Source organism: Lycium barbarum, chromosome 12, assembly GCF_019175385.1.
Source record: "Lycium barbarum isolate Lr01 chromosome 12, ASM1917538v2, whole genome shotgun sequence".
In the NCBI taxonomy this organism is placed as follows: domain Eukaryota; kingdom Viridiplantae; phylum Streptophyta; class Magnoliopsida; order Solanales; family Solanaceae; genus Lycium; species Lycium barbarum.
Window position 1 is genome coordinate 81,660,814 of NC_083348.1, and position 19,144 is coordinate 81,679,957.

The following is a 19,144-nucleotide window of genomic DNA, read 5'->3' on the forward strand; positions in this document are numbered from 1 at the left end:
ATCAGTACGATTTACGTAACTAATTATCGAATGTTATTACTTTACTAGTGGTATGCACGGGCCCAATATTGTTTTCTATGTATAAATTGATTATCTTAATTTTTGAAAAAATATTTAATATTAAAAAAAAATGAAAACATAGAATATGTTATTATCAAATTATTGTGATACTTAACTCATAAACAAACATGCTCGTACTAAACGTAAAATAGTTCTTTGGTGGCATTTTTTTTTTTTTTTATCAATTTAGATTGTGTTTTTTCTTTCGGAAACAACCTCCTTATCTTCCGAGATAGGTAAGGTTTGCACACTTTACCCTCTCCAGACCCCATATTGTGGGATTTCACTGGGTATGTTGTTGTTGTTGTTGTTAGATTGTGTTTTTGAGTGAGTGACATATGATGATTACATAATGAAATTTGTAATGTACACTTACATTCAGAGCTAGGAAAGGTCTCAGACAGGGGGATCCTTTGTCCCCCTATTTGTTTGTGATCGCAATGGAATATCTGTCTAGATTATTGAAGTCACTTCAGGCTAAACCTAACTTCAATTATCACCCCAAGTGTGAGAGGATGCATTTAGTCCATTTGGGTTTTGCGGATGACTTACTCCTTTTCTGTAGAGGAGATAAGTTATCAGTCCAGATGATTTATGAATGCTTCACAAGATTTTCTAGTATATCGGGCCTTATTGTCAATATTTCCAAAAGCTCCATTTATCTTGGAGGTGTGCCAGAAGAAGAGCAACTGGATATACTGTAGACACTTCATTTTTTCAAAAGGAGAACTCCCATTCAAATACTTGGGAGTTCCATTGAGTTCAAAGAAGATGTCCATCTCTCAGTATCAACCACTTCTTGACAGAAATCCTTCACAGAATTAATAGTTGGGCCTCTAAATTTCTTTCATATGCAGGGAGGTTACTCTTAATCAAGACAGTGTTGTTTTCAATTCAGGTGTATCGGTCACAAATATTTGTACTACCAAAGAAAGTTTTGAAGGCTATTGAAGCAGCTTGCAGAATTTACTTATGGACAGGAGGTACTGAGCAGTCCAAAAAGGCCTTGTTAGCATGGGACACTGTGTGCTTTCCACGATCAGCAGGTGGCTATAATGTCATTGATTTGTACACTTGGAACAAAGCAGCTATCTGTAAGTTATTATGGTGTCTTTGCAAGAAAAAGGATAGGCTATGGGTACAATGGATCCACATTTACTATGGGAGGCATCAACCAGTGTTGGAGCATACACCCAAACAAACATCGTGGGTAGTCCGGAAAATACTTAAAGCAAAAGATTATTTACAAACTACTGGACTGAGTGTTGAGGAGATACTAGATTGGAATTCCTTTTCTATCAAAAAGTTATATCTGCTACTAAGAGGAAACTTTTCAAAGGCGCAATGGAGGAGACTCACATGTAATAATGGTGGATTGCCTAAGTGGAGTTTTATTGTGACAGTAGTTGCTCAAAGACGATTGCTTACAAGAGACAGATTGGCTAGTGTATATGGTAAAAACCGGATATGAGTCAAACCGGTGAGACGGGAAACCGAAGGAAGAAGGGGCAAGAACATATATGAAGACTTTTGTTCTGAACCGGAGGAACGCCTGTCCGGAGCTGATCAGGATGGCCATTTGGTCCGGTTCCTTCATTACCGAGTTGCTCGAGGTCGTTACCCCGAGTATCCGTGCCGTTGGTCCGGTACAGCCGTTGCACACTAGCCAACTGTTATATCCCGCATTTTGCGCATTCGGATAATTTAAGATAACTGCGAGAAGTTAAAGAGCAAGCCTATATTTTTGATCTTGTTTGGCACATAGGTGGTTCACAAAAATTTTTGAAGTGGAAATATTAGGAAAGGCTAGGGGTAGAAAGGAAAACACGCAAGATGACTCATGAAAATGTGGATGGAAGGCTAAGGGCAAATTCGGAATTTGAAAAAATAATTTTTCATGAATTGCAAGACAAAAAAAAAAAAAAAGTGGGCTTGAATAAAAAGGGCCATGTTGGCCGTGCACTTGGGGTGGGCTTGGCCCAATTAAATTAATTATCCATGTGTATAATTAGATGACCAAGTGGTCATATTTGTTTATTTTAAGAAGCTTCAAGAAAGAGGGCATGTGCCCCTCACATGCTTGTAGGAACTATATACATATATATATATATATGAATGAGTGGAAGAAAATCTAGATAATTCATCTTCCTTTACAACTTAAGAAAAAAAAAAAAAGGGGAGAATATTCGGCCAAGCCATGGCCGAATCTAGCACCATGGGAATTGATCACAAAAATTATTTTCTTTTAGTACTCCAACCAAATGGAACGTCCTCTTTAACATGGAGTGGTTGTTGGAGCAATAAAATCATTCATTTGAGCAAATCCCAACCCTAGCCGAGCAAGAAGATGGATGGGAGAAGGTAAGGTTTAATCCCCCTTTTCATATGTTATGGATGATTTGTATATGTTGTAGAGTGAAGAAATGAATGAATTCATGAAATATGGATGTGGAGGCTTGTGGCCGAATAGGGTTGTATTGGTATAGAAGTGATGAACTAATTTTACTTAGTATTCTAATTGTTGTTATGGAAGATTCTATGATGTAAAATGAGAATTTAATGGTTTGGAATGGAGTGGAAATTGTATGTGGACCGTGGTAGTGACTAATGTGACATTAGTATGGTTTCTTATATTTGTATAAATGATGCTGCTAATGTGTAAGTTGTGAAGATAATTCATGAATTCGGAAGTGAGACATGTGTTTGGGAGATTGTAAGTTAGGTTGTTGTAATTGAATTTGAAAGAAGAAAATATGTTGTTAATGTTCTTGTTGAACTTGGAAGGTTTCGGGTGAAATGGCATATTGGCTAGATTGTTTTGAATATTGCATGACTTGTTTGAAGTATTCTTGAATTGTATTGTAAGGTCTTGGGCAAGTATTTGGATGTGTAAGTATTGATGTTGGCTTGACTATATGTGATGGAATTGAATATAAATGAAATGCCGTTGAATTGTGTGGCAAGAGTTGTTAAAGTTAGAATATATTTTGGATTGATTGTTAAAGTTGCTAGTATGATTGTCGGTATTGTTGTTGATAATTTGGCCGAGTTGCATTCTCGGGTTTGTTGTTGATAAATTGACCGAGTTAGATTCTCGGGGATGGTATATTTACAGGGGAAATGCTGCCGAAATTTCGGTAGAATATAAATGAATTCATTTGAAAGAATAAGACGAGTATATGTCGATGAATTTAATGATTATGTCAACTTTCTTGAATGTAGACTAGCAAGTTTGGACAAATAAGCATAGCTGGTTGGTCGTGGGACAGGTATGTAAGGCTTACCTTTCTTTCTTTTGGCATGATCTCTATGAAACGAGCAAATGACGTATATGTATGAGTTCAAAGAATTTCCTATTCTTAGAGCCACTAGGATGGCTAATATTCTTGATTTCCATAAGCGGTTTCATATGATTTTGATGTGTATCCATAATGTTCGAAGTTTGTTTGATATGTTTCCGAATTGGCATTCGAAAGATAAGTGATATAGCTTATGTCTTGAATTCCCAAATGAAAGTACGTTTGATTATTCTGCTAAGTCTTCGATACACTTTGATATGTCCACATGATTCTAAAAGCTATATTTGATTTGATCCATACGATATCCGAAGAATACTTGATATGATTGTCGCTTCGTTTCTCCAAAAATGGCTTCTGAAATGTTCGTAAAAGCTTCTGTACTTCAAACGTTCATAACTTTCTCACACTAAGTCGGATTGACCCGCAGCTTGTTTCTGAGCCCTCCGATGTTGGTAAGTATACTTATTTATCGAGTCTTGATTTATATGCATATAGTTTCTCACTACTCTGCTCGTGCACGTCTTGATATATCTATTCACCGAGTCCCGGGCCGGGTATGTTATCGTGCGCACTCCTCTGCATTGTTCACCGAGTCCCTTAACGGGCCGGATACGGTATATGTATATGATGATATGATTATGGCACAGAGTCCCATGATGGGCCGGGTACGGTATATGTGCACATGATTTCATTTACCGAGTCCCTTAATGGGCTGGGTACGGTATGATTTCATTCACCAAGTCCCATAACGGGTCGGGTACGGTATGTATATGTATATGTATATGTATATGCATGCATGATGATATGAAAGCAGGATGACATGATTTTATCACCGAGTCCCTTAATGGGCCGGGTACGGTATGTATATGATATATGATATTCGCTCGCATGATTTCATTCACCGAGTCCCATAACGGGCCGGGTACGGTATGTGATAATGATATGCATTATTTATGTTTCAAAGGCAAGAGCTTTGGTATTCTGGACATGGTGTATGTTTCTGTACTCCTTATGTCAGTTATGATTCTTTTACTGTGATTCTTGCCTTACATGCTCAGTACATTTTCCGTACTGACCCCCTTTCTTCGGGGGCTGCGTTTCATGCCGCGCAGGTACACCCAGATGAGTTGAAGCCATTATAGAAGATGTTCCAGCGGAGATGGCAAGCTCCATTTGCTCCTGGAGTGTTGCCGAGTCAGAGTATATGTATGTTCTGATTTCTGATTGATGTTAGAGACTTTGCAGACAGAGTCGTGGGTATTGGTTGTCAGTTCTGTAAGCGGCTCCATCAGCCGATGTGTCATTTTGTATTATGATATAAGTTCTATTTGATTACAGATTTTATTTGATTTGAAAGCAAGAAAAGGAATATTTCTGAAGCCCACTATGTGTTTCATCTTTATTTGATTTAAAAGCCCAAAAGATTATGTATGTATTAAGAGTCAGAGGGTTCGCTCGGCTCTAAGTAAAGATCGGGTGCCCATCACACTCTAGCGGGATTAGGGTGTGACACCAACGTCAGTAGCATCCTGCCATGATCAACCACCAACCATGCGTGTGTCAGATCATACGGCCAACCTAATCCCACCAAATCCGCTCAGAGTTGTCCTTATTGTTATTATTCTAATCATTTATATGATATGAGGCCCATAGAGGCACCACTATAAATAGAGCTCATTCCCCTCCTTTTGGGGGGGGGGGGGGGGGGTGTTGGCTTATTCATTTTCAAGAACACTTGTAACATAAAAGCATATATGCAAACTCTCTTAAAGAATCATATCCGACTGATATCGCTTGTTTTCATCTACCTTGTATTTCTCCAATCAAGCATTGCATATTTTACTAGCTAATACTCGTATCCATAGCAAACAACCAGTCATTAATTACTTTGAAATAAAACCTTCATACGTTTCATTTCCCTATAATATCGAGATTCAAACACATATCCTATACCCGCGTACAAATTCAATTGATTATCCAAATTCGGGGTAAACAGCTAGGTGGGGGATAACTACTGATCTTGTGTGCCCTTTGCAATGTAGCTAATGAAACTATAAACCATTTGTTCTTTAGTTGCTCTTTCTCTGCAGCTGTATGAAGCAAATTGTTGAAATGGCAAGGCATTACTAGATCAGTTTTTTATTGGCTAGGTGAACTCCAATGGATTGTAGCACACGCAAATGGGAATGCTGCCACTGCTGTGATTTATAGAATGACACTAGCTGCGTGTATATACCAAGTGTTGCAAGAGAGAAACATAAGGATTTTCCAAAGCAAAGACAAACCACATTACCTCATTATCAAATCAATCATTCAGGAGGTAGTCTGCAAGGGAGCTCTAAGGAGGAGATTAGATACATAACTTAGGAAGCTTAATTACTATCCATAAGGTTGTAATAAATAACTAGCTTAGTAGATGGATAGAAGGAGATATGATGCTTGCAAACTTGGGGCCTTCTGTCTAAGTTCTGCTCAGTTTTGGAACCTTGCTTTGTAAATACTACTTTGGTAAATAAAATTCTTTAATTACCAAAAAAAAATAAAAAATGTACACTTATTTTTAAGGCTTAATGCATATACAGCCCCCTAAACTTGTCCCTTTTTTTTCAGTTTGGTACCTCAACTAAGTGTTGTTCCTATTGAACTCCTGAACTCGTCCTCAAGTGTGTCTATCAAACCCTCTAAATCTGATTTTTATTAGAAGCAAGAAATAAATTGTGGTAATGAAGGTAAAGTAATATTTTAGACGTGTGGTAAGCTATTTTTTAGGTCATGGATGTGTCGGTTTCTATTGGTTCTGCTCTTTCACTGTTAGCTTAATTAAGAGCTTACTTTTTTTTTCCCTCTCATTTGCTGCTAATCTTAGATAAAAAATGGCATAATTAAATTAGAATATATATTAGCACGTTGCTACATTGAAGATAGAATACTATGTAAGGCAGATTGTGTTTGATAGACACAATTGAGGATGGGTTCAGGGGTTCAATAGGAATAACACTTAGTTAACAACAACAACAGCCCAGTGAAATCCCACATCTTGGGGTCTGGGGAGGAATAACACTTAGTTGAGGTGCCAAAATGAAAAAAAAAAATGAACAAGCTTAAGCCTATTTTTAATTATCATACATTATCCTACAGTAGTAGGAGATTTTTTTCTTCTGATTTTTGTAATGTTGGCTCCCCCTTATAAGATTTGCCTGAGTAAATAAGGAAACAAATTAAATAGATCTACTGGTTATTTGGATATATAAAGAAACAATTAAACTTATTTGTATTTCTATGTAGTTTCCAACCTTTTAATTTACATCTACTGTAATTAACGTAAATCAAACAGCAGAACAAATTATCCTACGGAAGGCAAATGATTTTACGGAATGTATAAGACTACACCCATTAGTCATTAAAGCAGCATCAGCCATAGCAAACCTGTAGAACAAAGAGTCAGATGGGACCCACGTCTTTAGAAAAACTTTGTATAATGTGGTGATGTATGATGAGATAAGCAAGGGGCAATTTGGTCAACTCACTTAAATATCTATATTGCAGCTACAGTTAGATATCTTTTCAGCGAACCACATTGCTCCATTTTGACTAAAATGATCGAAATGCCCCTGAAATGCCAAGCAGGCATGTTGACGTCCTGTGTGCTTCCCGCCCCCCCCCCCCCCCCGCCCCCCGCCCCCCGCCCCTCAACCCTATTAGATAGTAGAGATTTTCCAAGTTATTATATTGGAATTGATATGAAAAACTTCGTATTATATGTCAATTTATGATAGTTCAAAATTATTTATACTATCGGTGCACAAAACATAAATTCTTCCATTTATCTATTAATTTTAGGAAGAGGAAGTCTCCAAAATTAAGGGTGTGACCTAGTGATCAGTGAAATAAGTTGAGAACCATGAGATTTCAAGTTTAAGTTTTAGCGGAGGCAAAAATGCTAAGATGATTTAAGAGAAAGTCTCAAAACCTAAGAATGTAATCTAGTGGATAATAAAGTGCGCACAAGCTGACTCGAATAAAACGATAATAATAAAAAAGGTCTCAAAATGCAAGGTAGTCATCGGCTGGAATAATAGGAAATTGCATCATGGCCAATTTACAAAATAATGCTCCTCCTCTCATAGCATGTATTCTGTGGAATTAGTGAATGTGTGCCCAAATTGATTCAAAATATGACAGATATAAGAAATCAAAAGGTCTCAAATGCTAGATAGGTAGTCATGGGCTGGAAGAATAGGAAATTGCATTATGGCCAATATACAAAACAATTCTAAGATGGAGCCAAACTTTTGATCTTCTTGATTGTGTACGTATGATAATAATATAAAGTAAGAAAGTAAAAGGATAAAGAAAATGAGACAGAGATAGGAGCATCCAACAGAAACAAAGGGAATTTTCTGAGAGAGAGAGATGGAAGAGACCTGCTGCACACAAGTATGGAAAGTGAAGTTGATAAGTATGTCAGAAGGGTAATAAAATTCCCTTTTTGTAACTTCCTCAAAGAAAGATGATTGGCAAATTAGAATTATGGTAGAGAAGAGTTCCTATCACTAGTTTCCAATTATTGAAAGTTATCAGACAGCCCATGATCCATCTCAAACTCAAATTCACTTTTCTCCTTTTCTTGTTACCCAAAATCACCTCTAATAATAGACTATAAGTTAACTAATATGCATTAACATTGTCTAAAAGGTTTTTTTTTTTTTTTTTTTTTAAAAAAGGTGTCTTCTCAATTATTATTTATATCAAAAGTTGCATTACAGATTAGGTTATGTAAAAGCTAATTATAGTTAAATTTTATAGAATTCATGAATCGAAACCCGCAAAACATGCATGGGAAAATAATATGTTACTATGGGTAAAACTACACTAAGGGGTCGTTTGGTAGAAGGTATAAGCTGGGATATCCCAGCACTAATTTTTATACCATGTTTAGGAGAAGGTATAAATTTATCCTGATATCCCAGCACTAATTTTTATACCATGTTTAGGAGAAGGTATAAATTTATCCTGATATCCCAGCACTAATTTTTATACCATGTTTAAGAGAAGGTATAAATTTATCCTGATATCCCAGCACTAATTTTTATACCATGTTTAAGAGAAGGTATAAATTTATCCCAGGATAAATTTATACCTTGTACCAAACATGGTACAAAAATTAGTGCTGGGATATCCCAGCTTATATCTTCTTATCCCACTTATACTGAGATTATTTTATACCATCTTTTAGATGGTATAAAATAATCTCAATAAATAGGATAAATTAATCCAAAAATTATAATTTCAGGATAATTTCGACTATCTGCCAAACGACCCCTAATGGTATAAAAAATTAAACTCGTAGACTTTTAGTCACTTAATCAACCACATAAATCTAAGTACTCAATCCTAAATTTTATAATGAGGATTGATGCACTTAAAGTAAGACCCCCCCGGTTGAATTTCTCAGACCCTATGTGGACCCTTCTCTCCATCCTCTCACATGTTGCCCGCTAACAGCCATATCTGAACCATTTAATGACTGGGCCATAACTTTGATGGGACAACCAAAATTAACCAAGCAAGAACTCAAATTGATTTTTGATTTATAAGGTTTAAAGTGTTTTAAAAGGCGTTTTCGGGGCGAACTTCGAGGAGGGGAGTACCAAAAATGCTCTGGGGCGATGGGTCAGGGCGAAAGTCTTCAAAGGCGTACGCCCAACAATTCGGGGCGTACGCCCAGGCGTTTGGGGCGAGTTTTTTTTGTTTGGGGCGTAAGCCCAGAAAACTTCTTCGAACTAAAACGAAATTTGTTAAATAAGTCCTTAATATAATGCTCAAATTCTCAAAAGTTAACATGTAATTACTCAAATGTTTTAAAAATGAACTGAAACATTAAATTTAAAAGTCAAGACCTTTTTTTATTGCTAGAATGCCTAATATATATTATTTTCCAATTATTTATCTTGTCTTCTACTATCTCAAAAAAGTAACGAGCAGTCACTTGTACTTATAAGTAGCGTATAATAGATTGTTCTATTTAGTTTTTTTGTGGGGGTGGAGCGTATATATATATATATATATATATATATATATATATATATATATATATATATATATATATATATATTCTTTTTCAATTATTTATCTTGTCTTCTACTATCTCAAAAAAGTAACGAGCAGTCACTTGAATTTTAAGTAGCGTATAATAGATTGTTCTAATTAGTTTTTTTTTTGGGTGGGGGGTGGGTGGAGCATATATATATATATCACTTATTTATAATTTTCTTCAAATTTTTACGCTATTTCACCTATTTAAAAGTATTTATTATAATTATATGATTTTATAAAATACTAAAAATTAAAATCTCATGGGGCTTACGCCCCGTGCCTCGGAGCTTACGCCTCACTAAGGCAGACGTAAAACGCCCCGCCTTACGCCCTCGCCTTTTAAAACACTGGCTTTAAACTATCTATGATTTAAAGCACTTTTTTACCTTGTTGCTCTAAGCAAAGCTTCATTTCTTGGCCCCCTAAGTAAATCAATGTCATGGTCCATTATTATATGACAATGTATTGCACATTAAATCAATCATGTTACAACTTTTTTCTCTTTGGATGTGTATATCAGATTGAACTTTCTTTTGTGCTATGATGTTGGATTTGAATATACTACTATAATTGAAAAACATAGAGTACTTGGACTTAGAATCATAAAATTGTCCAAATTCAATTTCAAAAGTGAAATCTTGAAAGTCCAACTAGATTTGAGATTTGGATAGTGTGTATTTTTTCCCTCTCTTGCCTAGTGAAATTGGATAATGATGGAAAAAATTGCACATGGTTTTGTGGCTAGATGTTCATGTTTCTAAGGTAAATAGGACAAGCAACTTCACATTAGTCAAAGCACTATATATCCAAAACCTAAATCCACTCTTTACTTGAGATGAGTAAAAGGAATCCATCAACACTTCACTTTCCCATGAAAACCACAAACCCACATGATTTGCTTGGAAATATTGAAAGATCACAAAAATACTCCTATCAAAAGAACCTCTCTTTATGCCCCATATCTCCTTATTAATTCTTTTTCCACCCACTCCAACAAATAGCAAGAAACCCCAATTTCTTTTTCACTCATAATTAAACCTGATGAGCTAGGGACCAAATGAAACCTTCTCCATTCCAAGAAACTAACTATTCTTCTATCACAATATTTCTCCTTGTGTCTTTCTTGAACAATGACCCTACAGGCCTACATTAGTTAGCCTCTTCACCTACTCTAAACCAGGATAATTCAACCAAACGCCGATAGACAGGTTTTGAATTCTGATTCAGACACGCGGTCGGTCAAGCAAATGTACTTGGCCCCACTTGTGCTGACATGGCAATCCAATCATGTACAAACATGGGGTCATCCAAGTTTCATGCATATTCAGCCAACTCCCATTATTGAACTCAGCAAATTAAGGGCTATAGGGGAATGGAATTGAATGGCAAAGGGCCCTGAATGATGGATACAAAAGGCAAAGTACAAAATTAGGTGCAATTATTCATGCCATACATATCCAACCCCCCCCCAAGGAAGTGATTTTTTTTTTTTTTTAAAAAAACAAATAATCAAAAGACCAACAGAGAAAAATTAAAGAAAAATAAGAGGTGGAGCCAAAATTTGAAAGTCTATGGGCTCGAGATTCTATTCCTTTTAAAATATTGTGTTGTAAATTAATATATTTAATGAATTTCTTAAGACAAATACAGGGTTTTAGTCCAAAACTACTGGGCTCGGTCGAACCTGTAACTCGAATTTTAGCTCCGCACCTAAAAAAGCATGAAATTACACCCAGTGATCTTGAAATGGGTGATCTTGAATTTTTGACCCTCGCTTGCTCCACGAACAAACCTTCAAGTCAAAAGTCAAAATTGTTACCTATAGGTGCAAGCGATAGTTCAAGACCACCTACTTTCAAGACTATTTTTGTATTTCACCCTAAAAAGGTATTTGTATTTCACCCTAAAAAGGTATCCACAAAAAGAGAAGGGAAAAAAAGCCGGTAAGTCCCTAAAAGCATATAATAAAATCATTATTTTTAGTAACAAAAAACTATACCAAGTTGATTGATATTGATACCTATACAATATCCCTCCCCTCTCTTCACTTCTTCTTTTGCTCACATTATAAACATAAGAAAAGAGACTTCTCTTTCTCTCTCTTTTTCCTTTCTCCTCCTCCTCTCCTCCTTCTTCTTCTTCTGGAAAATACAAAATAAAAATAGCTAGCCATCATGAAGGACACAATAAGATGTTGCATATCTTGCATACTACCATGTGGGGCACTTGATGTGATTCGAATAGTTCATGCTAATGGAAAAGTTGAGGAGATTAGTGGGAGTGTTAAAGCAGCTGAAATCATGAAGATTTACCCTAAACATGTTCTTAAAAAGCCATCATCATCTTATTATTCCTCAGAAGGAGGTGGAGTTTGTCCAAGAATTGTCATAGTTCCTCCTGATGCTGAACTTAAACGTGGCAAGATTTATTTCCTCATGCCAATTCCTTCTTCTTCAAGTGAAAAAAATCGTTCAAGATCATCAACAACTACTACTACAACAAGGAAGAAGAAAACAAGATCTTCATCATCATCACAATTAGGTCATCATGGTAATAGTAATAGCAATAATAGTAACGGTAATAATTTGATGGTGTCTAATGATCAGTATTTGAGTGAAATTTTGTCGGAGAAAGTCTCAACACAAAGAGATAGAAGAAGAGGAAGAGTTGGAGTATGGAGACCTCATTTAGAAAGCATTTCTGAGGCTGCAAATCATGAAGCATAGTTAAATCAATGGGAGTTTGTTATTATTATTTTTTTTTAATCAAGAACTTTCTTCACTAAGGTAAAGGTTCTCAAGGAAAGTTTGAACTTTGAATCGTTTTTGTTGTTGTTGTTGTTGTAAATAAGCATAGAAGGAAGAAAACAATATTATGCCCCAAAAAAGAAAGTTGTATTATTGTTTGAATTTTGGTACGAATAATGATTTAATTACTACTTGTTAATCAGAAAATCTAGGTGATCAGAGCTAGCTAGATTTCTTATTAAGGAGTAATTTGTGCCACAATGTTAATGCTTAGAGCATGGAATGGATTTTTTTTTTTTTTTTTAAAGAAGTAGGATCAACAGATATATCTGCAAGAAGTGATTGTCATTGAACACGATACAAAAATTTCAGTAATTTACTTTTAGTAAAGTGTAAAAAAATTATACATCATTAGTCAACTTTTACTTGTCGTAGAACGTAATATGTTTTATTTTCAAAATTACAATTCTCACATTTCATAAAAGGTTTATATATTTGTAAGTATCTTGAGTGATTTAATAGTTTTTTTTTTTTCAATACTGGAAGTGTATACAAAATAAATCCCTATTCTACTTTGTTTTGCCAGTTCACCTTGGTGACTCTGCAAACTCACATTGTTGACTCTAAATGTACATTAAAAAAAAAGGATTATGATAAATTGACTTTTAACTAATTTTAATTAACTTATGATAAATTCTTACCCGTACATACTCCCCCTCCCGAAACCCCCCACCCCGTCCCCTCCGAAACTGTTGGATGGTTTCAAACTTTCAATCAGAAGGTGAAAGTGATAGTAGCAGTAATTCTGTAAACATAAGTGACACAATCTTATGACTTTATTTGGAAATTATTTTCTCTTTAATACAGTAACACATTTAATATCAGCTATGTCGAACTGCTTGTTTCCTGGTTGTGGTTCCCCTAATGTGTCGGCATTGGCGCAATGCTCTTGTCAAATGTCCGATCAATTTCTTCTAGAAAAGAAAAAGGTTGCTATTAATACTTTGTTTTCTTGTTTTATTTTGCAGAGTAACTTATAGTAGTACTAATTTATTCCATCGAAATGGAAAAATTCTAATGTGTATTCTCTTTTTCCCCCCAGAAGAATATCACCCAACTTAATTAGCTATACAAAATGCACAAGCCGCTTAATGACTAAATTATTCATCATGCAATAAAAAATTTGATTAAAAATTACGCTCTTAAATTAAAGTGGTCCAGGTTATGAAATCTGATGCTCAGTGCATCATTAGATCTCATTAGAGTAGTTAAAAGAAAGAAAATCATGACTCATGTGGGATTAAAAGTATAATTATACTCGAAAGTACTCCAAGAGAAAATGATTCTTCTTTGGATCATTGCTTGAAATCAAGATTTGCATTTGGCCGAAAAGCCTATTAACAACTATAAATACGCTTTCTTATCTTTATACAAGTATATAAATATAAAATATTACCATATGTTAAGATAATCAAATGGTACTTTAAGCTATAATGTTTATGGAACAATTGTCCCCACTATGCTTTTCGACAGCTTAGAATAATGCAGTTCTAGCTTGCATTGTGATTTATGCGTAAGTGGGAAGTAGAGTTGTCCTTCAAAAGCAGTCCTTTTGTTCCATGAAGACTAGAGAGCGGTAACTATTACTTCTAAGATTATAATATAATAAGATCTCTTATCTTATATATGGAGATTTATCTGCGAATATTGTTCAAGTGACCTGAAAATACTATAAAAAATTATGTAGACAGACGGTATATAATAAATTTATCTTTAATGTCAATAGCTAGAATCCTTTAAAAACTTCATTATCACTGCATACAGCCAGTGGCCAGAGTCTATTGTGTGTAACAGGTCATGCTCATTTTTGATAGTGTAACAACTTTCTTTTTATTTATAAGTGAATTTTAACTTATAATAACAAGTTAAATAATCATTTTTAACTAGTTAATGATTAAAATTTATTAAGAAAATTAGTTAATAATTATTTTATAAGTAATCTAATTACTATGTAAATACCATTTACAAACTACACCGTTGGTGCATAAAGTTAACTGAACTTTTTATTCTTTTTTTTTTTTTTTTGGGTGGTGGGGTGACAAATGGAAATGGTTCGTGATCCCATATATTCTGATTCATTTGAGTTTCTGAAACTCTCTCCACTAAATTGGGGGCCAGCCAAAAGCTGGCATAATAATTGTTTGGAATTTAATCCATTGGATCATTGCTTAGATTTCTTCTGAGTGAAGGAAGAATATCAGAATACCGGATTTTGTCAGCTCGTATCCAGTTTTTAGCTATTTTCTTCTAAATGTTTGGAACTTGCGCTAACGAAAAATTCAAGAGTTCTGGTCTCAAATCCGATAAAAGATAAAAGAAATTACATAAGATAATGGTCCGTGGAAAGTAGTATAATATGACGAATCTTTTAAATGCTGATGGAACTAATTAGATGGAGCAGAGTAAAAATAAATATTGTAGATGATTCTAATTAGTGACCCAGCTAACTTGAAATTAATAGAGAAATTAAAGGGAGAGATGAAATTTAATTAGCTTGGCTACTTGGTTAACTTGTATGCATTCGTCGAAAATTGGCTCAACATTCTTGGGGACTTTTCGTATGAAGCTCCTTAAAGATGAGCTAATTTCTAACAGAAACTTGCATTTTTAGTAGTACAATAACTCATGACTATTAACGCCTTCAGGTGATGCCTCATTCGATTCAAATAATAAATTATCTGTATAAATTTTCTCTGGAACAATTAAAATCCTCATTGTTTCTTAATTTTTCTTATCAAAAGAGTATTTTTAAGACTGGCTCGAGTTCGACAAAAAATTTCGGTCATTTGATATTTAGAAAAAACCCAACTAAGTGGAGTCGTGTACTCCTCTAGCTATTTGAAGAGACCGTTTTCCTCAAAAAAAATTTCTCTGTTTACTGTTTATGATAACTCTTGTGTCAAAAACATGTATATCATGTAATGCTCTCCAATCGGATATGGTCAACTCCTTAAAGTATATTATGACGAAGTAGATGCAACGAAATTTCTTGAAACGGTCTTTTTGGGGTGAATAATATAACAACATTTAAATCATGTATAGTTCCAGTACTATACGACAAGTATTATGGGTCAAAGTCTATGAAAAACTCCATAACTTGCCCATTTCCGCTTCTTTTTTCGGCTATAAACGTAATAAGTCTAATCTATTTTATCTTTTTCTGTATATGCTATATACATATATAGAAGAAGAGAAGTACAAAATGAATAAGACAAAGGACAACAAGATAATTTAATAATATGAAATTAAATCACAGCCTCTACCTGCTGCGTAGGTTGTGAGGAAGTCGGTGTCTTTACCTTTTGCTATGTTGGTTTCTCGATGACTTTATTTTCGAATATACATGTGGTCTTTTCTTGCCCATTTAATATTTAGTACTAATATTTAATAAATGATATATCCAAAATAGTTCTATTCATATTCTTCCAAATTTCTAATCTATATAAATGGCCAAGCTGTACGAACACTGCAATGTCAAGTGTACAAATAGCTAAGTAAATTGTACAAAAGGGTGGGACCAACGGGGGCAAATTTGGAAATAAAAAGTTACTCTTGAAACTCTGCCCATCGACTGTTGGAACTTCTTCCCTTAACCTCCTTAGTTATTGAGTACACTTGCTCTTTGCAGGTTGGACACATGTCCATATTACCAATGCACTATTGAATATAGATCATTTATTTTCTTACTTTTCGCCATTGTTTAAAGGTTTTGATTCCTTCCTTATTCATCATCTTCGTTTTTCTTCTTCGTATATATTTCCTCCGTCCTCAATTTAAGTGTTTTAGTTTAAATAGGCATAAAATTTAAAAATAACAGGAAATGTTTGAATTTTGTAGTCTTAAATTAAAGATGTATATAATGTAGTCATATACTGAAATGTCCTTTAAATGTTGTATTTTTAAACTTGTCAGATATGATATTTGAATTGTCAACTTTCTGGCGAATCAAAAAGAAAAGTAAGACACTTGATTGGGCTGGGGAGTACTACTTTTGAGTCCATTTCATTTTCTTTTATAAAAAACAAAGTGAATGATAGGTAGAAAAAAGTTAGTTATATATGAATATAATTCCTTGTGAGATTTTCTATTTGTATCAAACGGGACAAATTGAATTTTGAAAAATCATATTCGTTGATTCGCCAAGTAAATTGTGCAATAGTATATGCTTTTTTTTTTCTTTTTCAAATCAGAAATAGATAATATCATGTATTTATAATTCATCATTCCGATATGTTTTTTGCTTATAAATTGATTTCCTCTTTTGAGATCAAAAAATTAAATGTGAATTTGTTGAAATTATGTGTGTAAGAGATAATATTTTCCAGTCCTGCACATTGGAGAAGTACTTCATGAGGCTCAAATTACAAGATTCATGCTAAATTATTGGGAAGAAAAAGAGATTCACAATAAAATTTATACACCATAAGTACAATTAAAATAAAATATCAACAACAACAACTCAGTATGATTCTACAAGTAGAGTTTGGGGAGGATGAATGTACACAGACTTTACCCCCTACCTTAAAGGACAAACACATATACAACAAAGAAAATCTTAATGTATTTAGTTATCATGTTTATATTTTATATTTACAAATAGACAGTGGCGTACGCAAGATTTTTTGTTAGCAGTGTCGACATTTAAAGAAGCGAAATATAAATAACTTATTATAGTGACGTCATATTTTTTTTTTAAAAAAAGACAAATTCAAGCTGAATTATAAATTAAATTATTAAATCCACCAAAAGTAAACGATGAATGTTTTCAAGAAATTCCAACTTGAAAGAAAAAAATGAAAAAAAATTATTAAAAGAGCTTACATTTGAAAGAGCAACACAAAACACCAACAATTGCCTTTAGAGTTGCAGGCTTTAGCTCGGTTTAGATATTACTCCCTTTGGTAAAAAAGAGTGTCCATTAGCCATTTGCGCTTTGTTTTTGGATTTGGAATTAGAAACGAATAAACCTGAAAAAACAATTAAAAATATGCTACTCAGGGATCGAACGCACGACCTCATGGCATCTGTTAAAGCGGCCCAACCAGCGAGCCACCAACACCTTAGTGCCAAGCAATGGCATCTCTTTGGTATTTCTCTAAATCTTTTTGTCCGAATATACAACAACAACCCAGTAGAATCCCACAACGTGGGGTCTGGGGAGGGTAGAGTGTACGCAGACCTTACTCCTACCAAGGTAGGACGGCTGTTTCCGAAAGATCCTCGACTCAATGAAAATCATAAAAAGAGGTCCGAATATACATATATACATAAAAAAAAATCCGATCAAGCCGTGTCAGGTGACACCCCTCGGATACACGTGGATCTGTCCCTACAAATAGAAATATCAAGTTAGAATAATTGCGTGAAAGCCAAATACAATTCTTTCCATCTCAAAGACTTTCATCATATATGTTTGAGATTACAAAAGAAAATGGTTTAAAATGGATGAAACTTACTTACATTAACGTTAATGTTAGTTTATATATTTAACTTTTAAACTCTATTTTTAATTATAACTAAATGATCATGATACGTAAAGTACATTTTTGTATATGTTGCTATATATAGTAGTAACAATTAGGATGTTATTAGAAGTTGTTTACAAAATACAAATCTTAAAGACGAACTAAAGTGAATAACCAAATCAACCATGTTGAGTACCGTGCATCGCACGGGCATACTTTGCTAGTTTAAAATAAATGTCCATTATGCAAAGTGTATATACAACTTGGACAAAGATATATAAAATTTTCATGGCATCATCAGTACTTACAAAACTGGCAGCTCATAAACGGGGTCGAGAAATTTTAAGTTTATTCTACTTTATGGTTATGATTTTGCAAATATAAATTTAAGTTTATGGGAGCAAATATTGGTCCATCTTCCCTTTAGTTTCTTCTACCTTTTTCCCCTTTCTTCCGTATTCAATTTTAAGACTCTTTTCGGTTTGTCACGTTGATAAATATCTAACCCTTTATTCAATAACATGCATAAAGCCGACGTTTTTTTAATTATAAGGTTTAGGTACTGAATCATTTATAACAACAAAAAATCAAAAGATTGGGTACAAATTAAGTGCCAAAAGATGCATATTTATAAACTTTTTTACATATAATTAAGGAGTTTATTTGGTTTATGAATTTTGAATACTTCACCTACTCCACCATATATTCTACTCCTTAGGAGTAATTGATGTATATCATAGAACTTGAAATATTCCTCTTTAGAAGACAAAGCCTGAGTTAGCTCCAGGTTAGTCCCAACATATATAAGCCACGGGCAATGAATTTGGAACAAAAAACCAAACATGCATATATTACAATGACCTTTATTCGGAAAGGAAAAGCATAGGTATCATACCAGAATGACTAATTTAACTGTTTTTCGTCGAATTATTCTAACTACTAAAATTAATGCCCCATTACTTTTCTATTTCTTATTTATTTATTTAGTTTAATATGTTCTCTTTGTGGGTTAGAAAGAGGAGTGCATGGCACCTTCTCCACGTTCTGCCATGAAACTGACCAAATCCTTCCCCTCGTTTTTTTTTCTCTTTGTTATATTCCTTTTACATATTTTTTCCACTAAGCGAGATGGAGAAAGGAGTTTATTCATGTATTTTGGCTTTACTTTTTGTTTGAGGTTGTACTTTAATTGGAGAAAGGAGAACTGATGATGGAGTTGCCTTCGTGACAAAATGGCTAACAACTAAAAGGCGAGTACCAGTCACTATAAGAATATGTTGTAGTTGACAAGAAGGTCACACTTTCTCTTCTCATTGGAACATATATTACATTGACGGATGCAGTATGATTGGAACGTATTTACAATGCCATCATAACTAAGTTTTCACACTTTGGAATACGATTCGACGATCAATTT

General features: G+C 34.3%; 2 protein-coding genes across 2 annotated transcripts; both read left to right on the top strand.

Moving 5' to 3' along the window:
* Positions 1-500: 500 nt before the first annotated feature.
* LOC132624530 (uncharacterized) lies at positions 501-1,531 on the top strand. The gene is made up of 2 exons (XM_060339296.1): positions 501-729; positions 918-1,531. Exons 1-2 carry the CDS (start codon positions 501-503, stop codon positions 1,529-1,531), a joined length of 843 nt encoding a protein of 280 aa, XP_060195279.1.
* Positions 1,532-11,629: 10,098 nt separating this feature from the next.
* On the top strand, positions 11,630-12,181 carry LOC132624532 (uncharacterized). Its single transcript, XM_060339297.1, has one exon. The coding sequence runs from the start codon at positions 11,630-11,632 to the stop codon at positions 12,179-12,181; it is 552 nt and encodes a 183-aa protein (XP_060195280.1).
* Positions 12,182-19,144: the final 6,963 nt, after the last annotated feature.